This window comes from Falco biarmicus, chromosome 5 (genome assembly GCF_023638135.1).
Source record: "Falco biarmicus isolate bFalBia1 chromosome 5, bFalBia1.pri, whole genome shotgun sequence".
In the NCBI taxonomy this organism is placed as follows: domain Eukaryota; kingdom Metazoa; phylum Chordata; class Aves; order Falconiformes; family Falconidae; genus Falco; species Falco biarmicus.
The window spans coordinates 13,425,091-13,444,857 of NC_079292.1; the positions used below are offsets into that span (position 1 = coordinate 13,425,091).

The 19,767-nt window shown below is 39.1% G+C and overlaps 1 protein-coding gene and 1 long non-coding RNA gene across 6 annotated transcripts in view; one reads left to right on the forward strand and one right to left on the reverse strand.

Moving 5' to 3' along the window:
• MDFIC (MyoD family inhibitor domain containing) overlaps positions 1–8,783 on the reverse strand; it is a 53,830-nt gene extending 45,047 nt beyond the window's left edge. Inside the window, exons 1-2 of one of the 5 annotated variants that reach the window (XM_056342203.1) lie at positions 8,635–8,783; positions 6,182–6,337 (exon numbers count right to left, since the gene is read on the reverse strand). In XM_056342203.1, coding sequence (XP_056198178.1) covers positions 6,182–6,272 — 91 coding nt within the window. In that variant the 5' untranslated portion in view covers positions 6,273–6,337; positions 8,635–8,783. Of the gene's footprint in view, positions 1–4,427; positions 4,468–6,181; positions 6,338–6,592; positions 6,757–8,634 lie in introns of those variants that run through there. The other 4 variants (XM_056342208.1, XM_056342204.1, XM_056342205.1 and 1 more) reach the window with 4 other exon arrangements.
• Positions 8,784–8,865: 82 nt separating this feature from the next.
• Positions 8,866–19,520, forward strand: LOC130150887 (uncharacterized). Its single transcript, XR_008822414.1, has 3 exons — positions 8,866–9,076; positions 12,304–12,394; positions 13,541–19,520. It is a non-coding gene; the product is annotated as an uncharacterized LOC130150887 (long non-coding RNA).
• The last annotated feature ends 247 nt before the right edge of the window (positions 19,521–19,767 follow it).

The window sequence follows — 19,767 nt, forward strand, 5'->3', positions numbered from 1 at the left end:
TTCCAGGCATGTGAACTGTAAGAGTGCTTGACTAGCAACATGACAAACTGGACTTGAGAAACAGGTTTAGAGTTTGTCTATTGAGACAGGGAGGCTGTGGATGTAAAGCGAGTTAAAAATCCCGTTGCTACAACAATAGAAGGCTTTCTGTTCACCAACAATGTGGTGGACTGAACCAAGTAACCAGTAAAGCAAAAGAAACTGCTGGGAAAGGTTTCTGGAAACCCAAGCACATCATTCTCATCAAGGAGAGAGGGGCAAGCAGAATGGACCAGCACAGTGGAGTCACTCTGACCTCCAAAAACACAGTCAGGAGCAGTCCAACAGTTCTGCTGTTTAAGGACAGAGGAATGATGGAAGCACAGGGCAAAGCTTACTTAGGCACTTAAAATTGACCAGGAGCTGGGAAGTAAACATGATTTCTCAGAAGGCCCAAGTTAGCCCTGAACAAGCAGTTTTAAACATACCTGTACAAAGCTCAAACCATCCCAAATGCAATTTTGTCCTTCAAAGCAAACAGAAATGACAAAAACAAAGAAACAAACAAACCCAAACAGAGATCTATCAGAAGTAAAAAAGTTGAAGAATGTTTCCGAAAGGAAAGATAACAAAACAGTTCTCTGTCTCAAGGCTACAGCAGTTGGGAGGGATTTTGAAGAGTATGTGGCAAACTGCATTTCTATCACTTCCTTTGTTGATTAATACACTTGCTGGAAAGGAACCGCTGAGGATGCTATTTCCTACTGAAAATTCCACTGTTAGCAACAATAAATCAAAGGAACCATGATAATACCAGCTTTCACAATGCAAAACAGTAACACCCACCAGCTAAGTGCCTAAAACTTTTAGGCATTTCACATAACGAGTAAGTTCAACTGTGCTATTCATGTAACAGAACGCCTATTCCAGTTTATGATTTGCCTGAAATAATTTCATTAATGACTAGTTTTACAATCTAATTAATATTGCTAATCCAGAAATTATGGAGTTGGAAGCCTCCGTTTCGACATTTGAATGTTTTGAAAATAAAATAACAGATTCGGGGTTATTTCATTTTAGTGGCTTTCACTTAAATGCCCTATCACAACTTTCAACAGTCTCAAAAATGCCACTGAAAAAAATCAGTTTCTTAAAATTAGAGTAATTCAGCTGAACTTCTTGGAAGGCTCTTACACAGAATTTTCCAGGTGCAAGCTATGGAACTATGAATGTACTACAAGTTTGACAGCCCCGGACAAATTTCAGTTGTGATAAATTAAAAATTAGTAGCAACATGCAAACAGGTACTCTGCACTATTAAAAGCATTAAACAGTTCAGATTTATAAGTGAAAACTTATTTTCACAAATAATCATTAATTGTCGTGTGGTCAGTTATAAATTGATGTCATTCATGCAACAGTGTTTCACGTGTACAAAAGTCGTGTCACGTTCAGTGCTAAGCAATATTCAGTGGTATGGCTGTACTAGCACCAGCACAGGCCAGTAAAAGGGGACCTGCACAGTGAAAGAGTTGATTTTAAGGACACATTCCATATGTTCCAAAGATTTCTACTTTGGACTAGCTCTCAGATTTAATCTCAAAGACTGGAGGCTTATTAGTGGCTGGACTGCATTAGGCACATTCCTGCAGTGAATTTTGCAGATTATTTTGTCCAAAAGGAATCTAGTCCAGGTCATCCTCCAGGGCCACTCCATAAGGCAAACCAAAGCAGAGGCAAACAGGAAATTAGCTTCAAAACGGCACTGCTGATCTAAATGAAAACACTAGCATAAAACACTCATAGCTGGATGCCACTTATTAGGAAAAAGCACATGTTTAAAGCAAAAAGAAATCTAACTTCTGAGAGCCTGGAATGGAATTTTAGAACTAGTTCTGATATAAAATTAGCCTATGAAATGGAACAAAAGTATTTCAAATTTGATGCAAGAACTTGCAGTCAACTCTATGAAATACAAGTCTATCACACCCATGTGGAAATGAGTCACTTTACTGGAACGGCATGCACGTGAAACCGAAAGCAGAAGCATATTTTTATGACAACTAGAGTTAGACACTTATGAAAGTTTTAGGTATTTTAGTCAGTAACGTTCAATAAACACCTCAGTACTGACAGACAGCGATGAAACAAATTAACACAGATTCACTCAACTCTTGTCAGATTGCAAGTGGGAGCACAAATGTAGAAGAAGTATTTGGTAAGTTTGAGTAACCTGAGTGCACTGGTTAACCGTTAAAATAAAAAGCCATTACTCATAACACAGAGGCACTGCTGGTAAAGTGCATTAATTATGCTGATAGTAATCGTCGTTGCCTCAAGAATGTCCAAACATTCCCTGCAGTAAGTCTTCTGTCACCCCATCTCATCTAGCCAGCACATTCCTTTAGCGCTCCTCATCATGAAAACACAGAAAGCACAGCAAACATGAAAAGGTTTGAATCACATACTTTAAAAGGAGCACATGTGTTTTGTACTTTTCTGAATGGAAGTACTACTTGCTGAATATGGTTTCTTCAGACACCAGATCAGATCTGCATCTCCATCCAGCAAGTGATGTGACTTGCACCAGAAAGAATGGTCACTTGTAGAACCTGATCCTTAATATTTCCACCAGAATTCTCCACACTCCTCCCCCACCCCATCAAAAAAACCAAGACATTATAGTGGATTTCCATCATCTAAAGTGTTATTAGAAAGTTCTTATAGTTGAAATGCGGTTATCAGTCTCAATTTCATAACAGGGTTCTTTTTGTTATTACTACTTATTTTCTTTCTGAATTGAGAAAGCTAAATATTATTCATTTGTTATTCTAGGTTACATTTAGTTACAAACAAGCAAAGGTAAAAGCATTCCAAATACTTGACAGGCTTACATCTTCTAAAATGTGGGCTGATTCTCTAAATATAGAATGCAAGAAAGAAGTTCAATGAAAATGGAACTATGGTTTATGCAAATGCAGAGGATTTAATGAAAAAAGTCTAGCCATAGCCCAGGCAATAATCACAACAAGACCTTTAACACATGGAACATCTTCCTTAAAGCAGACAGACTAATGGTCACCAATTGTCATATTCCTTCCTTAGAGACACTATTTTGGTACCTTCCAGCAGAGAAAATACTTAATCACAGCCAAGTTGAAGCAGTCTGAGCATAGAGATGACACTATCCACTGACTACATTACAGAGCACACAGGTAGAAGTAGTCATAATTTGATTCTAATGCTGGTGGAGCTACAGGAGAAGAGAGACAGCATGACATCGTCCTGAACAGGGGTGCATGAGTAAAGCTAAGCTTTTGGAAGGATGTGGCAAAAATTAACTAGAAGTTTTCAGAAATTAGGTTACACATTTCATCCTGTAGTCTGCACCTTAAAGCAGCTGACTCCATTGGCACAGATAATAGTTTAAAGACTGAAATTGAGTATTGACATTGCCACAAAAGAAGACGCTATGAGTTTATTTGCTCTCTCTCATAGCACACCAATTGTGGAGGGGCAAAGTCCAATAATCTAATATTTATGCATTAATTCAAAAATGAACAAGGAAGACAGGGGAGATGTTGAGAGACCATGTTGGTTAAAGTAACACACAAACATTACTTTAAGTTACAAAAGCCAGAGCATGCCACACCTGTAGGCCACACTATGTCTCAACCCACAGTTTTCACCATGGCCACAACTGATGTATATCCCCACAGCCTGCCTAAGCGTCATTCCTTTTGTCTGTTTTTTAATTATGTTGTGGGATAGCTATTTGTTGAATATTTAAGATTCAATTGAAACTTCTTTTCCTTTGATGGAAAAATACAATTTGCCTTCAGCATCTGAACATATATGAGAGCAAGCAAAAGGAGCACTTTGAAGATCTGGATTTTTTGATGACACCTCACAGAACTACAGTAGCGAAGTTTGTTCTCAGGATATAAGGTAGTTATACCAGTTAAATATAGAAAGCATATTACAGTATGCTGTTACCAATCAAAAAATATTTCTCAGTAGAATGCAGTTAATGTTTTATCATACATGTAACACAAGCCATTTTTTCTGATTAAGGAATCTTTATTTCCAGGTGGATATAGATTTCAGGTATCTCACTGTGAATATATGGAGTCACCACATAAACATGATGAGGTGATTCTATGTGAAGCAGTAATTATTTCAAATTATCGCAGATTTTTCCAGATACATCTAGCCTATTTCCATAAATAATATGAATTTCAACCACAGCTTTTAAAATTATCGCCACATTCTAGAGAAGTAGGTGTACTTTGGGGTACTACAGAAAGAGCAGGACGTGTTGAAAGTCCCAGACATACTATCTTAGATCTTCAGTCCTGGAATATCTGGACTACCTTACCCTGTAACCACACGCTGCAAAGCTGACAACAGAAATGCTGGAATATGGACTGGAAATGTTATGAACTCACCTCTTCCTCTTTCCACCCCCATTTCCCCAACAGACTTAGGCTAGAAAAAACCAACAAATATCCACAGTTATACTTAAATCTAAGTTCATTAGAACAAAAATTATGTATCTGAATGCTGAATTCTGTAAAAAAACCAGCCTTGTCTTTCTGTGAGCCATACATATGCTCTAAAATTGAGCATGTGCCTTGAAAAGTGTGGCCAGCGAGCAAACCTGAATCAATCGATACATTACACTTGCTCGTGCCTTACCGATCCCTAAGAAAGTAACTTGAAAATCCTCCACCTCAACAGCTGTGAGCTCTAATTGTATCACTCAGATTTTCTGCATAGAAGTTGTCTGTGGACAGATCAGTATTTGTTGCCTTGCTTTTCATAAAAAGAAGAGCATATATAGAAAACCTTACAAAATAGAATCACATAAGACTTTAATTCTTGAATCAAAACTCAAATGTAAAGTAGCACTGTCCAAATGACACTACTTTCCAAGCTAGTTAGCTCACCGACTTAGCACGTCAGTAACTTTGATGTATGGCCTACATGCAGAATTTAACCAGTGTGGCCGCTTGATCACATGACAGATAGAAACATCAGTATCTGTGATACGTGTTTATTTTCAATGTGTTGTTTTTAACAGTTCAGTTATGCATACTTGATCTTCTGTATCAAATCTTTTTTTTATTATTATTTCTAACTGTTTAGAAGCTCTGAGTCATTCTCTGGGATAAAAAAAAACCAACCCAACAATAAGATAAGTATAAGCCAATCTAATTTGTCTCCCTGCCAGAACATTTTTTTTACTCAGCTGTGGATACTTTCTGGTTTCTCAAAAGAGTCTTCAACTTTGATTTCACATAGCTATTGATTTTCCAAGTTACAAAAACAAGACTGCATCTCCAATCCACAGTTGCACAACTGTGTTACCAGGCTCTGCTCCAATTAACTAGTTATGAATAAAGTTACAGTTTTAGAATCAGCTTATTTGTTTGTTCTTCAGAGACTTTTTAAACTCTTGTCCGAATTCTGGAAAACAAGTACATAGCTGTAAATAATAATAAAAAATTAAGTCTCAACTTCACAGACCAGGACCTGGGAGGCAACCATACTTCTCTATTTTGTGGATAACCTGCAACACACCTTGTCAAACTTCCCTACATGAAAGTGATCAGAATATCAATGGATTTTATAAATAAGACATAACTTAAAAGAATTTCTCTTTAAGATGAATGTGCTTTTCAACAACCTTTTGAACAGCTGATACCAAACAAGTTAATACTCTCAGAAACTGGTTTCAGCTGCAGCATCACAGAGTAATCTCAGAAAAAAAACCCCAGCAACGTGACCTCCAGCCTGAACCACGATCTTGCTCCTAGATTAACCTTTCCCAATCTACTGCAAGACCTGGAAGGCAAGCTTTACAGGAAGGAGCTTCTAAACACAAACACAAAGCTGAGAAACAAGAAAGTGATTTTTTTAAGAAGCAGCTTCTGCCTCTGAATTGCTGCAGTCTTCCACGTACTGAAAACGAGTGCTGACAACAGTGCACCTTTTTTTTTTTTTTTTTTTTTAATTTCCACAAAGGGATTCCTGGTTAAAACAATGAAGAGGTGGCCCTGAAAGCTTTACAGAGTTACACCAACGAGGGGAGGTCGAGGGGAGGGGAAAGAAGAGGGGTTAAAGCCCACAAAACAAATCAGTAAACGTATCATTCAAATAAAAAGCGCAACAATTACAGAGAAACTTTAAAGCAACTTACCTCGAGGGAGAGAGATCAAAGAGCTGTTTTCAGTCGGAGCTTGCTCTGGCCCTTCAGGCCCCGGAGGAAGAGGTTCTCTCACTTGGGACATCTGCCAGCGCTCTCACCGAGTAATGAAGAGCCGTCACCCCCCTCCGACAAAACTAACACGCGACCCTGAAGGAACAAGCAAATGAAAGGACTCGTTAATGTATTTTATGCAGAAAACTCACGGCTCGGGGGCGAAGGACTGAGGAGGGACAGCAACGAAGCGGCGGCAACTTTGCGGCGCGGCGCCGGGCGCGCCGCCCGCCCGCCCCCCGCGGCGAGCACCCGTGGGGCCGGGGGGCGGCGGCCGCGGGGCGGGGGCGGCCGCGGGCCGAGAGCCGGGCGGCCGCGGGGGGTGCCGGGGGGGCGGGCGGCGCGCCCTACCGCCACATCGCCTCCTGCTCCGCCGCGGCGCTCGGCCCTGCGCCGCGCCCCGGCCGCGGCACCCGCCGCCCCGTCGCCCCCGGCGGCCGCCGCCGCCTTCTCCCGCCGCGGGCCTTCCCCCGGGCCTTCCCTCGGGCCGGGGCGCGCACGCACTGGCACTCGCACCCGCCGTCCCCCCGCCGCCACAGTCACTCGCTCTCCATCATTTCCGGACAATGAAACATCCCACCCCGGCTGGCGGGGCCGCGGCAGGGGCGGCGGTCGTGCGGCTCCTGCGGAGCGCCGGGGCGGGCGGGCTGGGCTGGGCCGGGCCGGGCTGCGCGGGGCCGGGTGGCCGGCGGGGCGCCTCGCTGCCCGCTGCGCTCAGCCGGGCCTCCCGCCACTGAAATTCCCCCAGGAGGCCGAAAGCCGTCAAGCAGAAATAGGGAGGAAGGAAAAAAAAAAAAAAATCTGAAAGGGAGGCTTTCATGCCTGGCCGGGACTCGCAGCTGCAGCGCTTGGCAGCGGTGCGGGGGCACTGGTAATGGTGCAGCCGCTGGCTCAGAAGTCGTCGGCCACGGCCACTCGCCATAGCCCGGCTGCGCCTCGGGAGCCGCGTGAGGTGGCACGTGCAGCGCCGCAGGCCCCACGCTGCCCCAGTGGGCTCCCACGCCTGCCCCAGCCTGCCCCACACCTGGCTGCCTGCCCCAGTGGGCTCCCACGCCTGCCCCAGCCTGCCCCCCAGCCTGCCCCAGTGGGCTCCCACGCCTGCCCCAGCCTGCCCCCCAGCCTGCCCCAGTGGGCTCCCACGCCTGCCCCAGCCTGCCCCACACCTGGCTGCCTGCCCCAGCCTGCCCCCACACCTGCCCCAGTGGGCTCCCTCCCCTGCCCCCATGCCAGCCCCCCTGGTCCGCTGCCTCGAAGACCTGTTCCAACACATCCCAGCCCTCGCCTGCACCTGAGCTGGTGGCACACAGCGATGCCTACAAAAAGGACTTTAAAGCAAGCGTGTATAAAAATACCCAAAAGAACACAAAGAACAGAACAAGCATTTTCCAAAAGTAAAACCCAAAAGACCAAACTGCTTCCTCCACCGCCACCTGCCATCTGGCGTTACCCCTCCATTCCACCTATAGGAGATACATTTCTTCCCCATGGCACAGACCGATCTGCACATCAGCCTCATGCTCTGCTCCTGCCCACACCGTGGGGTGCTGCGGTATCGCTCATGTGTGCGCTGGTGCCCACAAGCTGCATGGTTTACCTTGCTGATGCTATCATGGTGTATCACCTTCCTCTGCCAAAGTATGTCCATGTTTAAACTGTAATTTCCTTAAAACTTAGAAGCAGATTTTTAATTATGGTTTAGTAAATGCACTTTACTAGTATGTCATTACAGTGTACAGCCAGTTTTTTGGGGGAAAATAAAAGTAGGAAGACAAAACAGCCAAGTTACAGACTATCTACATCCTAACCTAAGAGGCTATAACTGAAGGATATTTATTTTGGTACCATAAGTGCTAAGGAACATGCTCAGGTATTAAAAGTCCACTTCTTAAAGTTTAGCACTTCCCTGCAATGCTTGCAAACCAACCGGGATAGAGTACAAGTATCTGGGTAGGAGCCAGTTTGTGTGACACTCCACACACTTCAGAGACTACTCTTATTTCAGGCATCATCAATAACTTTGCACCACTGTATAGCTTTATTATTGGTCATTACTGGTTCAGAAGAGAACAGTGTGATGAAAGATGCATATACTTCCCACTGAGAAATACTATCGTTGGTAAGCATTTCAGTAATCTAAGATGTTCTTCGGAACAACATAACCTTCCTTTAAACTCTTTCATGACAAATTGGAAAAAAAAATGTTTATGTGGGGAAGAAGCTACGTAAGAAATGCATTTTGGGCACACAAAATTATTATTGTACTGCATAACAATAATATCGATCTCAATATTTATACTTTTCATCTACGAAAACACTGCATAATTTTCCATAGCTCCTTCTCTCCTTGCTGCCCTGGGGGCAGAGCGATTGAGACATAAGGTAGAAGGACTTACCTCAAACTCCCAAGTGAGTCAGTAGCAGGAGAGTGGTTATGACTCATACTCAACGTACAAGCTTCTGTTTTTCCCTCTGAAACTGGAAACATAGCAGGGAACAGGGAGGAGCGATAATTTAGCCAACCACACCCTGCCTTCAAAATATATCATTGGATAATAAATGCCTATGAAAAGCAGATACCATCCAGGGTCGGTGTTTGGGTTGTTTGTTTTTTTTTTAACCTTATCTATGAAACCCACATGGTAAAGTCCATGGTGTTCAGTTTATCTTCTTAAAAAAGTTGTTGGGATGAGCTCACCCTGCCAAGGTTCATCTGTGTCACAGCCCACATAGAAATTAAAGCAACAAAGTGAATGGAAGAGGATCTTCAGCTGATATTGCAACTGGTGCAATGGGAGATAACCCTAAGAAAAATATGATTGGAAAAAAAAAAAAAAGGTAAGAGAATATGATATACAGAAAGCACAGCTCCCTGAAATAGCACATTAAAAATATTGAGCAATACATAATACATTATGTACCAAAGACTATGACTGTAAAAAGATGGGTCCAGATGTGGTCACTGTTAATGAAATACCATAGATAAGCAAAGCTCATCAGCGTAAGCCAACCATGCAGCACTTCCTGACAGTACAGCATAGGTCTAACAAATACACAGCTAATCTAAAATAATTGTTTTTATTACTTCCCTTTAAAATATGTATCATTCTAAAATGTTAGTGAAAATTCTTAGGAAGTGAGCAGTTCAGACGTCAACATCAGCAGCTTTTCAAGTAGGCTACAAATACGAGATATGCTGTCTCTGATTACAGCAATCGAGCTATAGCCTGTTGCACATACATATTCCATATACTCTTCCATTGCTAGATCATAAAATTCAGGTATGGTCTTCTAGACAATTCGTGACAGGTTTTGGGAAAGATGTGAATAGAAGCTAAAAACTCTTGTAAATAGACAATATGTATAGTTTGTAGGCAGGTAAAAATTCCCTGAAAGAAAAAAAATAAATCAAAAAACCCCCAAACTTCAAGGTTTTCTTCCCATTAAAACATCTCTGTAAAACAAATTCCTATTAAAACTGCAGAATATAAATTAAAATTAAAAATGTAGAATATAATCATGTCTTCATGGCAAAATTGGTCATCACCATTTTCTAGTCTGAGCTCCTACACAAGCGGTAGGATAGATATTACCTCCAGCCAAAACAGACTTCTCACTGAACAAAAGGAAGTGTTTTAGAAAGATACAAGTTGTTTATTTAAAGTACAAGTTGTTTATTTAAAGTAAGCTCACAATATCCTGAAATTAACTACTGCAAAGCTTATTTACTTACATTGCTAACAACTTGAGCTATATTTCTAGCTTGAATTTTCCGAGGCAAACTTTTGGTCTTTGAGGTTTTTTGGATACCAGATAGTTTGCTGTGGAGGAGGTTTTGGATAGCATAGTTACTCATCTCACCAATGCTGCAGAAAGTTTGTGCATAACTCTTCACATTAAAAATATTTGATTAGAAATATGGCTGCTTACATAGTGAAGTGACCGATAACTCTTATGGATCAATGCAGGTGTAGGTACCCAAATTTTCTCGTCATCCTAACGCTTACCCTCCTCAAGGCCACTCTGACTGATGCTGACTTCCTTCCATCAGCGGGAACAGAGGAAACCGGAAAATTTTTACACCCGTCTTAACACCCTGGGTCACTTAAATGGTTCTGAAAGATGGGCAATAATATTTATTATATTTTTTGTGATTGATCGCTTCTACCTTCGTACCTTTGTGTTCAAGATATCCTTCTGCTATGTCTAAGAACATGATTTACAACTTTGTAATATGTATCTTTAACATATATGTAGCACTCTAAACTTCATAGCTCTTTTCAGTATTAGGATCATGGCAGGATCTCTGTCCTAAATATATTATAGTGTAACAATGCTGAAATGGGAAGACTCTTACAGTTAAAAGGGCTAAATAAAAGACTTGGAGTTAAACCCAAATTATATTACAAAATAACAGTATTACAAGTGAAGCTTACAGTATTTTTACTTTTTTTTTTTCCCCCGAATTTAGCTCAAAAGCAGAAATACATGCAGTGTATGCATAAAAGCACAGTAAAAGGGAATTTGAAGGTCACTATCATGCTGGTTTCTTTTCATTCCTGGTGTTCACGGCCCAGCTTGTCTATTACCCTTCCCCAAAACATCCTGTTTAAAGCCATGTAAGTTGTCAGGTGCCAGAACAAAGCTGAATGCATCTGTGTTGTAGGTGAGAATTTGTACTCTCTATACCATAACCACTAAAGTGCTGCGGGATTGAGGGTGCCTTAGACACCAGCTGGTCCTAACAGGGCAACCAACCCCTTCTAGTCCAAGGAAATCCACCAACAAGGAGCACCAGCCAAATAAACGGTAGGATGCCTGTAATGGAATTAGAGACATACATTCTCCTTCCGTAACCAGAAATGGAATAAAGAAATGCATTCTCTTTTTGGAGAAGTGATTCATTCCAGTAATGCTGTACATTGTCCTGGCAGCAAGAAGTAGTCTTTCTACCGTAAATGAATGTTCTTCAGGCTTGATGTTTTTCTGCCACGGGATGGACTCCGCAATGGGGAGAAAGGGAATATGAGGCTTAATGACCACTTTGTGCTGGCTTGAGCCAGTAATTGAGAATTAAACTCAGTGTAAACATGAATTTAAAATATGAAAAGGGATTTCCCCATTTTATTTTTCTGTTTATAGTAAGCATAAGAGCACTAGAAATATTTTGTTTCTGTAAAATATTTTCTAACACAGATGGCAAAGATTTCATTAAAACCGATAAATTATAAAGTAAACCAAAATAAAATATTCTGAGATTAATTATTTCTGATCTAGCTCTAGTGAAGTCCAAGGAGTTGCAAGAAGATGAATTGAGCTCAACAAGCTTTATCCTGCTTAGGGCGAAAGACATCACATGGCATGGTTTATGGTAGTTTCAGCTATTTCTTAGCAAGCTCAAGCAAGTAGCTCACTCAAGCAGGTAATAGATCTCACATGAAAAAGTAACAGATCATATATTGAGGCATACAAAATGACGTTTCATCACAACAAAATGTCAACTAGTAATTCATTACATTCCTACAAAAAAGTCAAGAAGAAATATCCAGTGTTCAATTACAAATAAGACTGCTGGATTGCAACAGTTAATTTATTTGCATATATTCTCTTCAGCTATTCAGCTTTTCACTTTGCAGTTAACTTTGCACCTTAATAAAAAACTTATTTAAGACTTCAGAAGAAACTTGAAATTCAGCAAAAATTAATCTTTCAAACTCTTTACTGATTTTTTTAATGCATTCAAGATTATTTGGGTTTTGTCTTAACATTAAAGATCATCTCAACAAAGGCAAACGACGGACAACAGCATCTCTTACTTAACAAGACAGAAAGTTTAAAGGAATATTGATTAAAAACTGTGGCTAACTGAACACAGAATATCGTAATATGAACTATATAGCACTTCATAAATTTAGAATAACTCTAAGAATTTACCTGAACCACTTTGTCATAATAATCCTAGAGTCTGTATCTATAGCAAGAAAAAAAAAACCAAACAACGAAACAAAACAAAAAAACCCAACCACAAACAGAAAACTAAGCCAAATATTCCTCTTGTTTTTCAGGTTAACAAGGCTTCTTTTGCTTCTGCAACCTGAGCAGTATCTGGATCTGGCATTATTCTACATTAGTATTTTATGCACATTCCTTACAATTGTGAGTATTCATGAAATTTACATTACCTTTTCTCAGCAGTATCAAACTAATTGCCAATATCAAATGACTTTTGCAAAAATACCGTATCTAGAATTCCACAAAAATAAAAATTTCCATATGAAAAGTATACCTAGTTAATCCTTCCCCCCCAAAAAATAAAATTAAAAATACTAAAACAAGCATGTCTTACAAACAGAATAAATAATGCAGTGGAACAGAAGACTGTATGCTATATTGCTGTGTGAGATCACGGTATCACATCCGGAGATCTATAAACATTTAGTTAAATTTGTGCATCTTCAATATGAGTTCATAATACACAGTATCGTTGCTCCTTTTGAGCTGCCAGAGAGTACACTGTGAATGAGTATTAAAAATATTGTGCATTCTATGTTATATTTTCATAATATAGAATGCTCTTACTTACATAGTGTGTATTGTTCCTAATACATATTCAGTGCCTATATTGTAACAGCTCCTCTGGAACCACTCACATGTATGCTGTGAATGTGTATTAACAGCAGAATGCATTTGCATATTATGCGTCCATAATACTGAAGGCACAATCAAATCTTTGATAAAAAGTCATTGCTATACCTACAAACAGAAGGGATTTTCTTGTGTTTCTCATTCACAACTGTGCCATCTTGAACAGTCCTTTCTCACCCATATCTTTACAACTCACAAAGAAAAATAAAATCCGGTACTGCAACAGTTCTGTGAATTTTAGTTTTCTTGAAGTAAAATATTTCATGAGGTCTTTTTTTCCTCTCTTTGTTATATCTCATAATGAATATTTTCTTTAATTGCCAGAATGTATCTTCCTGTTTTGTTCATTTTGGCATCCATGTAAATGACTGGACTAAGGTCTTAGTATCCAATGCTTATTTCGATATTACATGTAAAATATAGGTCATGGGAAAAAAATCTATAAAAATAAACCTCAGTCAGTTCTACTAGTATTTTCAACTATCATGATTTGGTTTGTTTGTGTATATTTGCCTAAAATGTGTGGTGTTTGGTTTGTTTTTTTCTTCCAAGCCAGGAACACACAATTCCCTAATTTGAACAGAACTAAAATTACAAAATAATATAATTACAAAACTTCATTTGGATCAAAAAGTTATTTTTTTTCTACATTGACAGATGAGCATCTTGGCAACCCATGCAAGAAGATATGGAAAAAGACACCCTGACTTGTCTAAAACAAGAGTTAAAGAAAAGTAGTCTTCTGACTCAGTTTCTTGCTTAGCTAAATGAAAGTAATACAAATCTTGGGGTCCAGGTCCAATATAATTCTGTGTCTATGCTCCCGGGACGGGGATTTCCCCTAGGAAGCCAAAGAAAAGTTAAGGACAACTTTCCTCATCCGGTAGACTTGCTGGAATAAATAGAGATGAGTGGAAATTATCTGTACCATTTCAAGGACTGCATAGTGACGATACCGACTTAGTTTTAAAATACTTTCAGTTGTATTATTTTAATAAGCAGTACTGAAAGGTATTTTATAGTTCTGATATCACCACAGAGATATTAACTCCAAAAAGTATTCAGATGAGCATTCTGGCAATTAATGGCAAGTATAAACTACCAACCGTACAAGAACCAAATATTTAAGCATGACTAGACTGATACCTCAGCTAAAATATTAATATAATCAGAAAACACAAATTAGATTCAAAGGATCCCCCATATAGCTGGTACTTTTGAATTACATATGGGAATGCAGTCCTGCCCACTGAATGATGGGCAATTACATTCTCCATTAATATGTGTAATACCTGCCACATATCAGAGAGAGAATGTGTGTGTGTATGTGGACATAAAATCACCGGAATTTTAGTGTTTTCCACTTAAAAGAAATGGTTACATTTTAGTTTAGTGAGGAAGCCTATTACAGTGTACAAATTCCTTCATTTCTCTTTTCCTTTTTTCTGTGGTTTATGTCAAACATTTTAAAGTATTAATGAAAATGCTGTAAAAGCCATAATGTTAAAGTATAATTTTATTTAAGATTGTTTTACATTATAAGAACTATAAACAGGCACCTGTAAACTTATACAAGCAGTTATTTTGAGATCTGAGCTGTGTTTTTATTTCTTTTATGATTGTAAATAGAAGATAGGTTGTTTTGGGTTTTTTAGAGTTATTTTATAATTTTAACATACTAGCTGCTCACTCTCAAGGATTGTTTTAAGATATAAATGGCAGCAGTCTGTAAATTACCTTGATCATCAGTGATCAACAAAAACAAGTTAAATCCTTTTCTGTGGGTTTCCAAAGTGACCTTTATGTCTTCTCAATAATTTATTTGAATTTCATTTTAATACGCTTTATTATAATAATTGTAAAGTTCTGATAACCATGATCTACAGCCAAGTGAAATCCAAGCAATTGTGGCATGGGTGCTTTCACTGTAGAACCTCTGGTGTTCCAGTCCTGGATCTCTGACCAGTTCCCTGATTTTTGCCTGATATTGTTATGATGGTAAAAGAAGTTCTAAAAAAAAGTCAGGTTTTTTTAATGTAATAATGGTAAACCAATCCTGAGCTTGATCCAATACTCTCCAGACTAGTTAGACTTTCAAACACACTTTTATTGTGGGCTTCAAGAAGATTTGAGGCTTGTTTTTTAGAGTAAAAGGTATGCTTTTAATTGGTTTATACCACGAGTATAATTGAGGAGCAAATCAAGGGAGTAGCACAAATGTTACTGCCGTTTTTTCTCATGTATTTCTCACCTGCAGCGGGGACAGGAGGCATCCCAGCCCACTCCATTTTTCCCCACCTCAGCATCAGTCTGTCCCGAGGCTGGGAATGGAATAATTCCTCCTGTGGTCACCCCCCCACACACAGACCAAAATAGCAAACGCTTCTCACCAGAACTGTATCTTGCCTCTTCATGTTACCATTTGTGGGTAATTCTGAAAAATAATCGTGTCAAATTTAGAGAAGGGTTACTGAAGTGCTTTCCCAAAACAACGTAGCATCAGTAAGGTCTTATTTTTCTTTAGGAAAAAAGTACAATTTACATCTGGAAATTTATGTGGAGGAGCGCTCAAGGCTCCTCATTCAATAAGTAATTCAAAAGTAAAAAAGTAAAAAAATCAGTAAAGTATTCAAATAAGATTCAATAAGTATCTCCTTCTGCCTGCCATTGTCATAGGATCAAATATTCTAAGAATTTATTTTTTTAAATCTTCAATAATTTGTGAGAATGTGAAAATTATGCAAATCATGCAGTAAAAACTTGGTGCCATATATGAAGAATTAGTACAAAAACCCTAAGTCTTCAGAAACATCTTAGTTATCAGTCATTGATTTTTATTTTTATAAAACTGTAGCTGGAAGAGAGAAAACATGAGGGTAAACAGAAATGCAAAAATATGCTATTTTTTTCCTTTTTAATACCAAAAAAGAACTCTCTCTTACGATATCCACAACTTCTAATTTCTTGTCACACTTTAAATTCTTCTCCGTTATGATGTTTTTTATGGAATGAGAAGAGATAATGGCACCAACAAGAGCCCATGACAAAGGACACGGTGTTATACTTCTTAAAATAAAGCAGGAGACATTTGATCTCATTTTCTCAATGTAAATGAGTGAACTTGAGAACAATGGGGTGACTTTGGCCTCACGTTGATGCAACCAAAACCAGAATCTTGACCCATGGATACAGCAATCTGCAAAATACTGCATTAGTTTGCTCTCTAGTTTGCAAGGTAATACACAGTTCGGGTATTTGGTAAAATAAAGTGAAGCTTTTGGAAAAACGCAACAGATTTCTGTACCTATACATTAATGTTTGTCTAAGTATCTGTCTAGACACCCATAGTTAACTACAATCACAATGTGCATGCGTAAACGATATGGTACAGTAGACCATGAGATTATACATTTATCCTCATTTGTGAAGGTGGATGCCTAGAACCCATGAATGGAGAAAGGTATGTTATAAAGTATTTAATCCTAATCAATACTTATTAAAGGAGACAAAGTTAACAGTAAGTCAAATCTGCAGTACTTTAGGAAAAAAGCAGCAAGCTGGATTTCTTATCTTGCAATAGTTAATGAAGTTTTATGATTTATTTTAACCCTGAACTGGGCTTTAAAAAACCTTAATTGTATTAATGTACTAAAAGAAATACAATTTTCACTTACTTTCATTAAGCATGACAGGTGACAGTTCCAAAGATAAATGCTGAAACTTGTGAAAATTGCAAGTTCAGGTTGAATTGACAATAATATGGTAGTAATGGGATAGAATTGTGCTGCTTACTGCATTAATACCACAATTTATTTTTTAATGTATGAAGAATATTTAATTTAATTAATTTATTACTAGGTTCTTTCTTCTTAAGTCTTCCTTTCAGTCTTTGGATTTTGGTTTCATTTTAAAACATCCTGGCTATTTATAAATCCACAGCTAATCGCATAAAATATCAGTGTTGGGAAGGAATCAGTTTTCTGCATGCCATGTGCAATTTGGGAGACTGATAATATAACTAAATCAATTAAAGGGGACGTGGCTCTATTAAGACTGAAAAAGTTGTACTATTGTCACCTGTGCTAGACTCTCTGCAAAATCAGAAGATTTAAACTTGTTCAGTTTATGATATGTCACTTATCTTTGTAAAACACAGGCTACACCTGCAATGCCCTAGCAAAACCTAGCTTTTTTATTTCCATTTGTAAATATGTACACTACTGTACCAAGTCAGTGTTATATTTAGATTAGCAGAGCCTATATCATGGTGTCAGAGATCTGAAGCTCTTGAACTGGGACTGAGAGGATACTACCATAAAATATTTTCATTGCAACTTTATCATTCAAAATACACACACACACTCCATGCTGCCATGCACAGACAGGGTTTGCTTGTGTTGTACTTTTGTGATAACCCATGTAGTTGAGTTGTAGCACTTTGGGATAAGCAAGCAGTTAAAAAATTTAATTTCTAATGCAGTTAATGAGTAGTTGTAAAGGTGTGTGTACAGTAGACGTTTATGGAGAGCTATCAGCAAGAATGCTTACAGCACCTAGAATAAGCAAATATTTGGACTTCTTTAGGGATAAAGAACATATAGATGGCAATTGATACATAAGTTTAAACTTCAGAAATTACAATTATGAAACCATTAAAGCAATCTCCTTCACAGTTCTATAAAATCAATATGGGAAGGGTTTCTGCAGCAGACCTTTAGCTGTGGTTTGGGATACAAAACCCTTTTCAAGTAAAAATGCAGGCAGTTTTGAGTATCAGACAGTTCTGAGAACTAACCCTGTCAACAGGGGTTGAGCTTGTCTTTGACACCATTAGGGACAAGAAATAATGTAAACATTTTCGTGTTGAATGTAAATGAATATATTAAGTCAAGTGTAAATGACCATGAACCTGTTGGTAGCTTTCTCTGCTAATATCACATATTTCTGCTCTCTGCATGTTGTATAAGCTTTCAGTTATGGACTTGCAGCTTATAGTGCTCTTTACATTTCCTGTACATCTGGCTCATTATTCTCGTGACCTACCAAAATTCACATATAAATTGGTAATGTCTCTTAAATTTATTAATCCAGTTTGATTAAGAGACAATGTTCATAGTGGAGGAGTATATGAGGCAATTTATGGCTTTTGAGGGTGATTAAATGCTGAAGTGGAGCCAAGGCATCTGATAATCACAAGAGCTATTTATTGCTGGAATATTCCAGCCACAAGAACATTTTTCCCATCAGTCAGTAAAAGAAGCACATTTTAAAAACAACATTAAAAAGGCAGATTTTTTCTAGGTAAAGGAAGGTTTGAAATGCCGTATGTAACTGCAGTTGAGAGCCCCCGCTTGTGTCCTGTGAAGGGCAGTTATAAGTAGGGTGTGTATAGAATTCAGAAGGTATATGTTCCTCTCCCTAAGAGCCGGGCTAAAGGACAAGTAATTGCATGAGGGATTTACCTGTGTAGAAACCGAGGGCTGAGGCTGAAGTGTGAACATGCGTGATTTGCATTAGAATTTATAACTCATTTTCATACTGCTACTGTAAATGAGTAACAATTATCATCTGCCAAACTGGCCTGTTAGCACATGTTGGAAACAAGTCCAGAGTGGCTGCAATTCTCTGGTCTCATGGGAACAGACCTGTTTTATTTATACCTCCAAAAATATAAATGAGTTAAGGAATGACGCCTTAGGAAGAGGCCACTGCAGAATTAAGAGAAGGAGGATTCTGGTGGAAAACCTTTACAAGAGCTTGGATTGGAAGTTGGAGTTGAGGGTTTGGAGCATTTTTTTGATGTTGGCTTATTTGGTTTTGTTTTTATAGGTGATGCCGTGAGTCACCAGTAAAAGGCCTATGCAGAGATACTACTTCATATTTATTTAGATAGCAGATAGCAGGAGAAATCATTCACAGATCCCATACAGTAGCATGCTGTACACAAAATAGCCAGGTTTGGTTATTTTATATTTTTACAGAGAAGGTGTCGCTGGTTCTCATGTGAAAACCAGGTAACATCTTCTGCAGCTGAACTACTAAACACAAAGATGCTAGGCCGTAACCAGATGACTTCCAGAACTGGGGAAACCAATCTGTAGATGCCCAGTGACATTTCTGATCACCATTCTCCTTCAACCTGTTCCTCTGAACTTGTATGCCTCAGTCCAAGGCTGTGTAAAATCCAACCTTCTTTTAATTTACTGGAAATGGAGAAGGAAGGTGGAAGGAAGAAGCTGAAGAGTTGGGCAGGCAGGTTTGGGGAGTCTGTCCAAGCAGACTACAGAGAAAGCAGTTTATTTCCACTGGTAAGCTGGCACCTCCTTAACCATTAGTCATAAAAAAAAATGTAGCATTTGTCCTTCTCACTTCACCTACAGAGAAATAGAAAAGGAGGTCTCGTTTGCCCCAACAGTTCTCTGTCTTCAGCTTTCTGACGTTCTCACTTCATAACTACTAGCAAGGATTCACAGAGATAAAAGGGAAGATATCTGAATTACTGAAAATACTCTTTTTAAACAGCACCCTTGCAAGGGCTGGAGATAGAGTATTGCTGCACAGTAAAAAAAAAAAAACCACCAAAAACAACAGTACTTTTATTTACAGCTGTTAGATGTCTAATTTCAATGTCTAGTTTCTTCTCCCTAGGTAGTTTCAGAAGGGAGAGAGGAAGGAGGTGGGAAGACTGGGGAACACGGTGTTGCAGGGGGGCACGGATCTTCACACCCCTTTGCTCGCAGATGCTCTGTAGCTCCTGTTACACCCACGGTCTCACGTGGTGAGAGCACAGAACCGAGGAACCGCTGTGTTGATTCACTCCAGAGACTCTTCTAGAGCAGTCTGTCTCAGAGAGCAGGCAATGCCAGGTATTTCAAGGAAAAGTG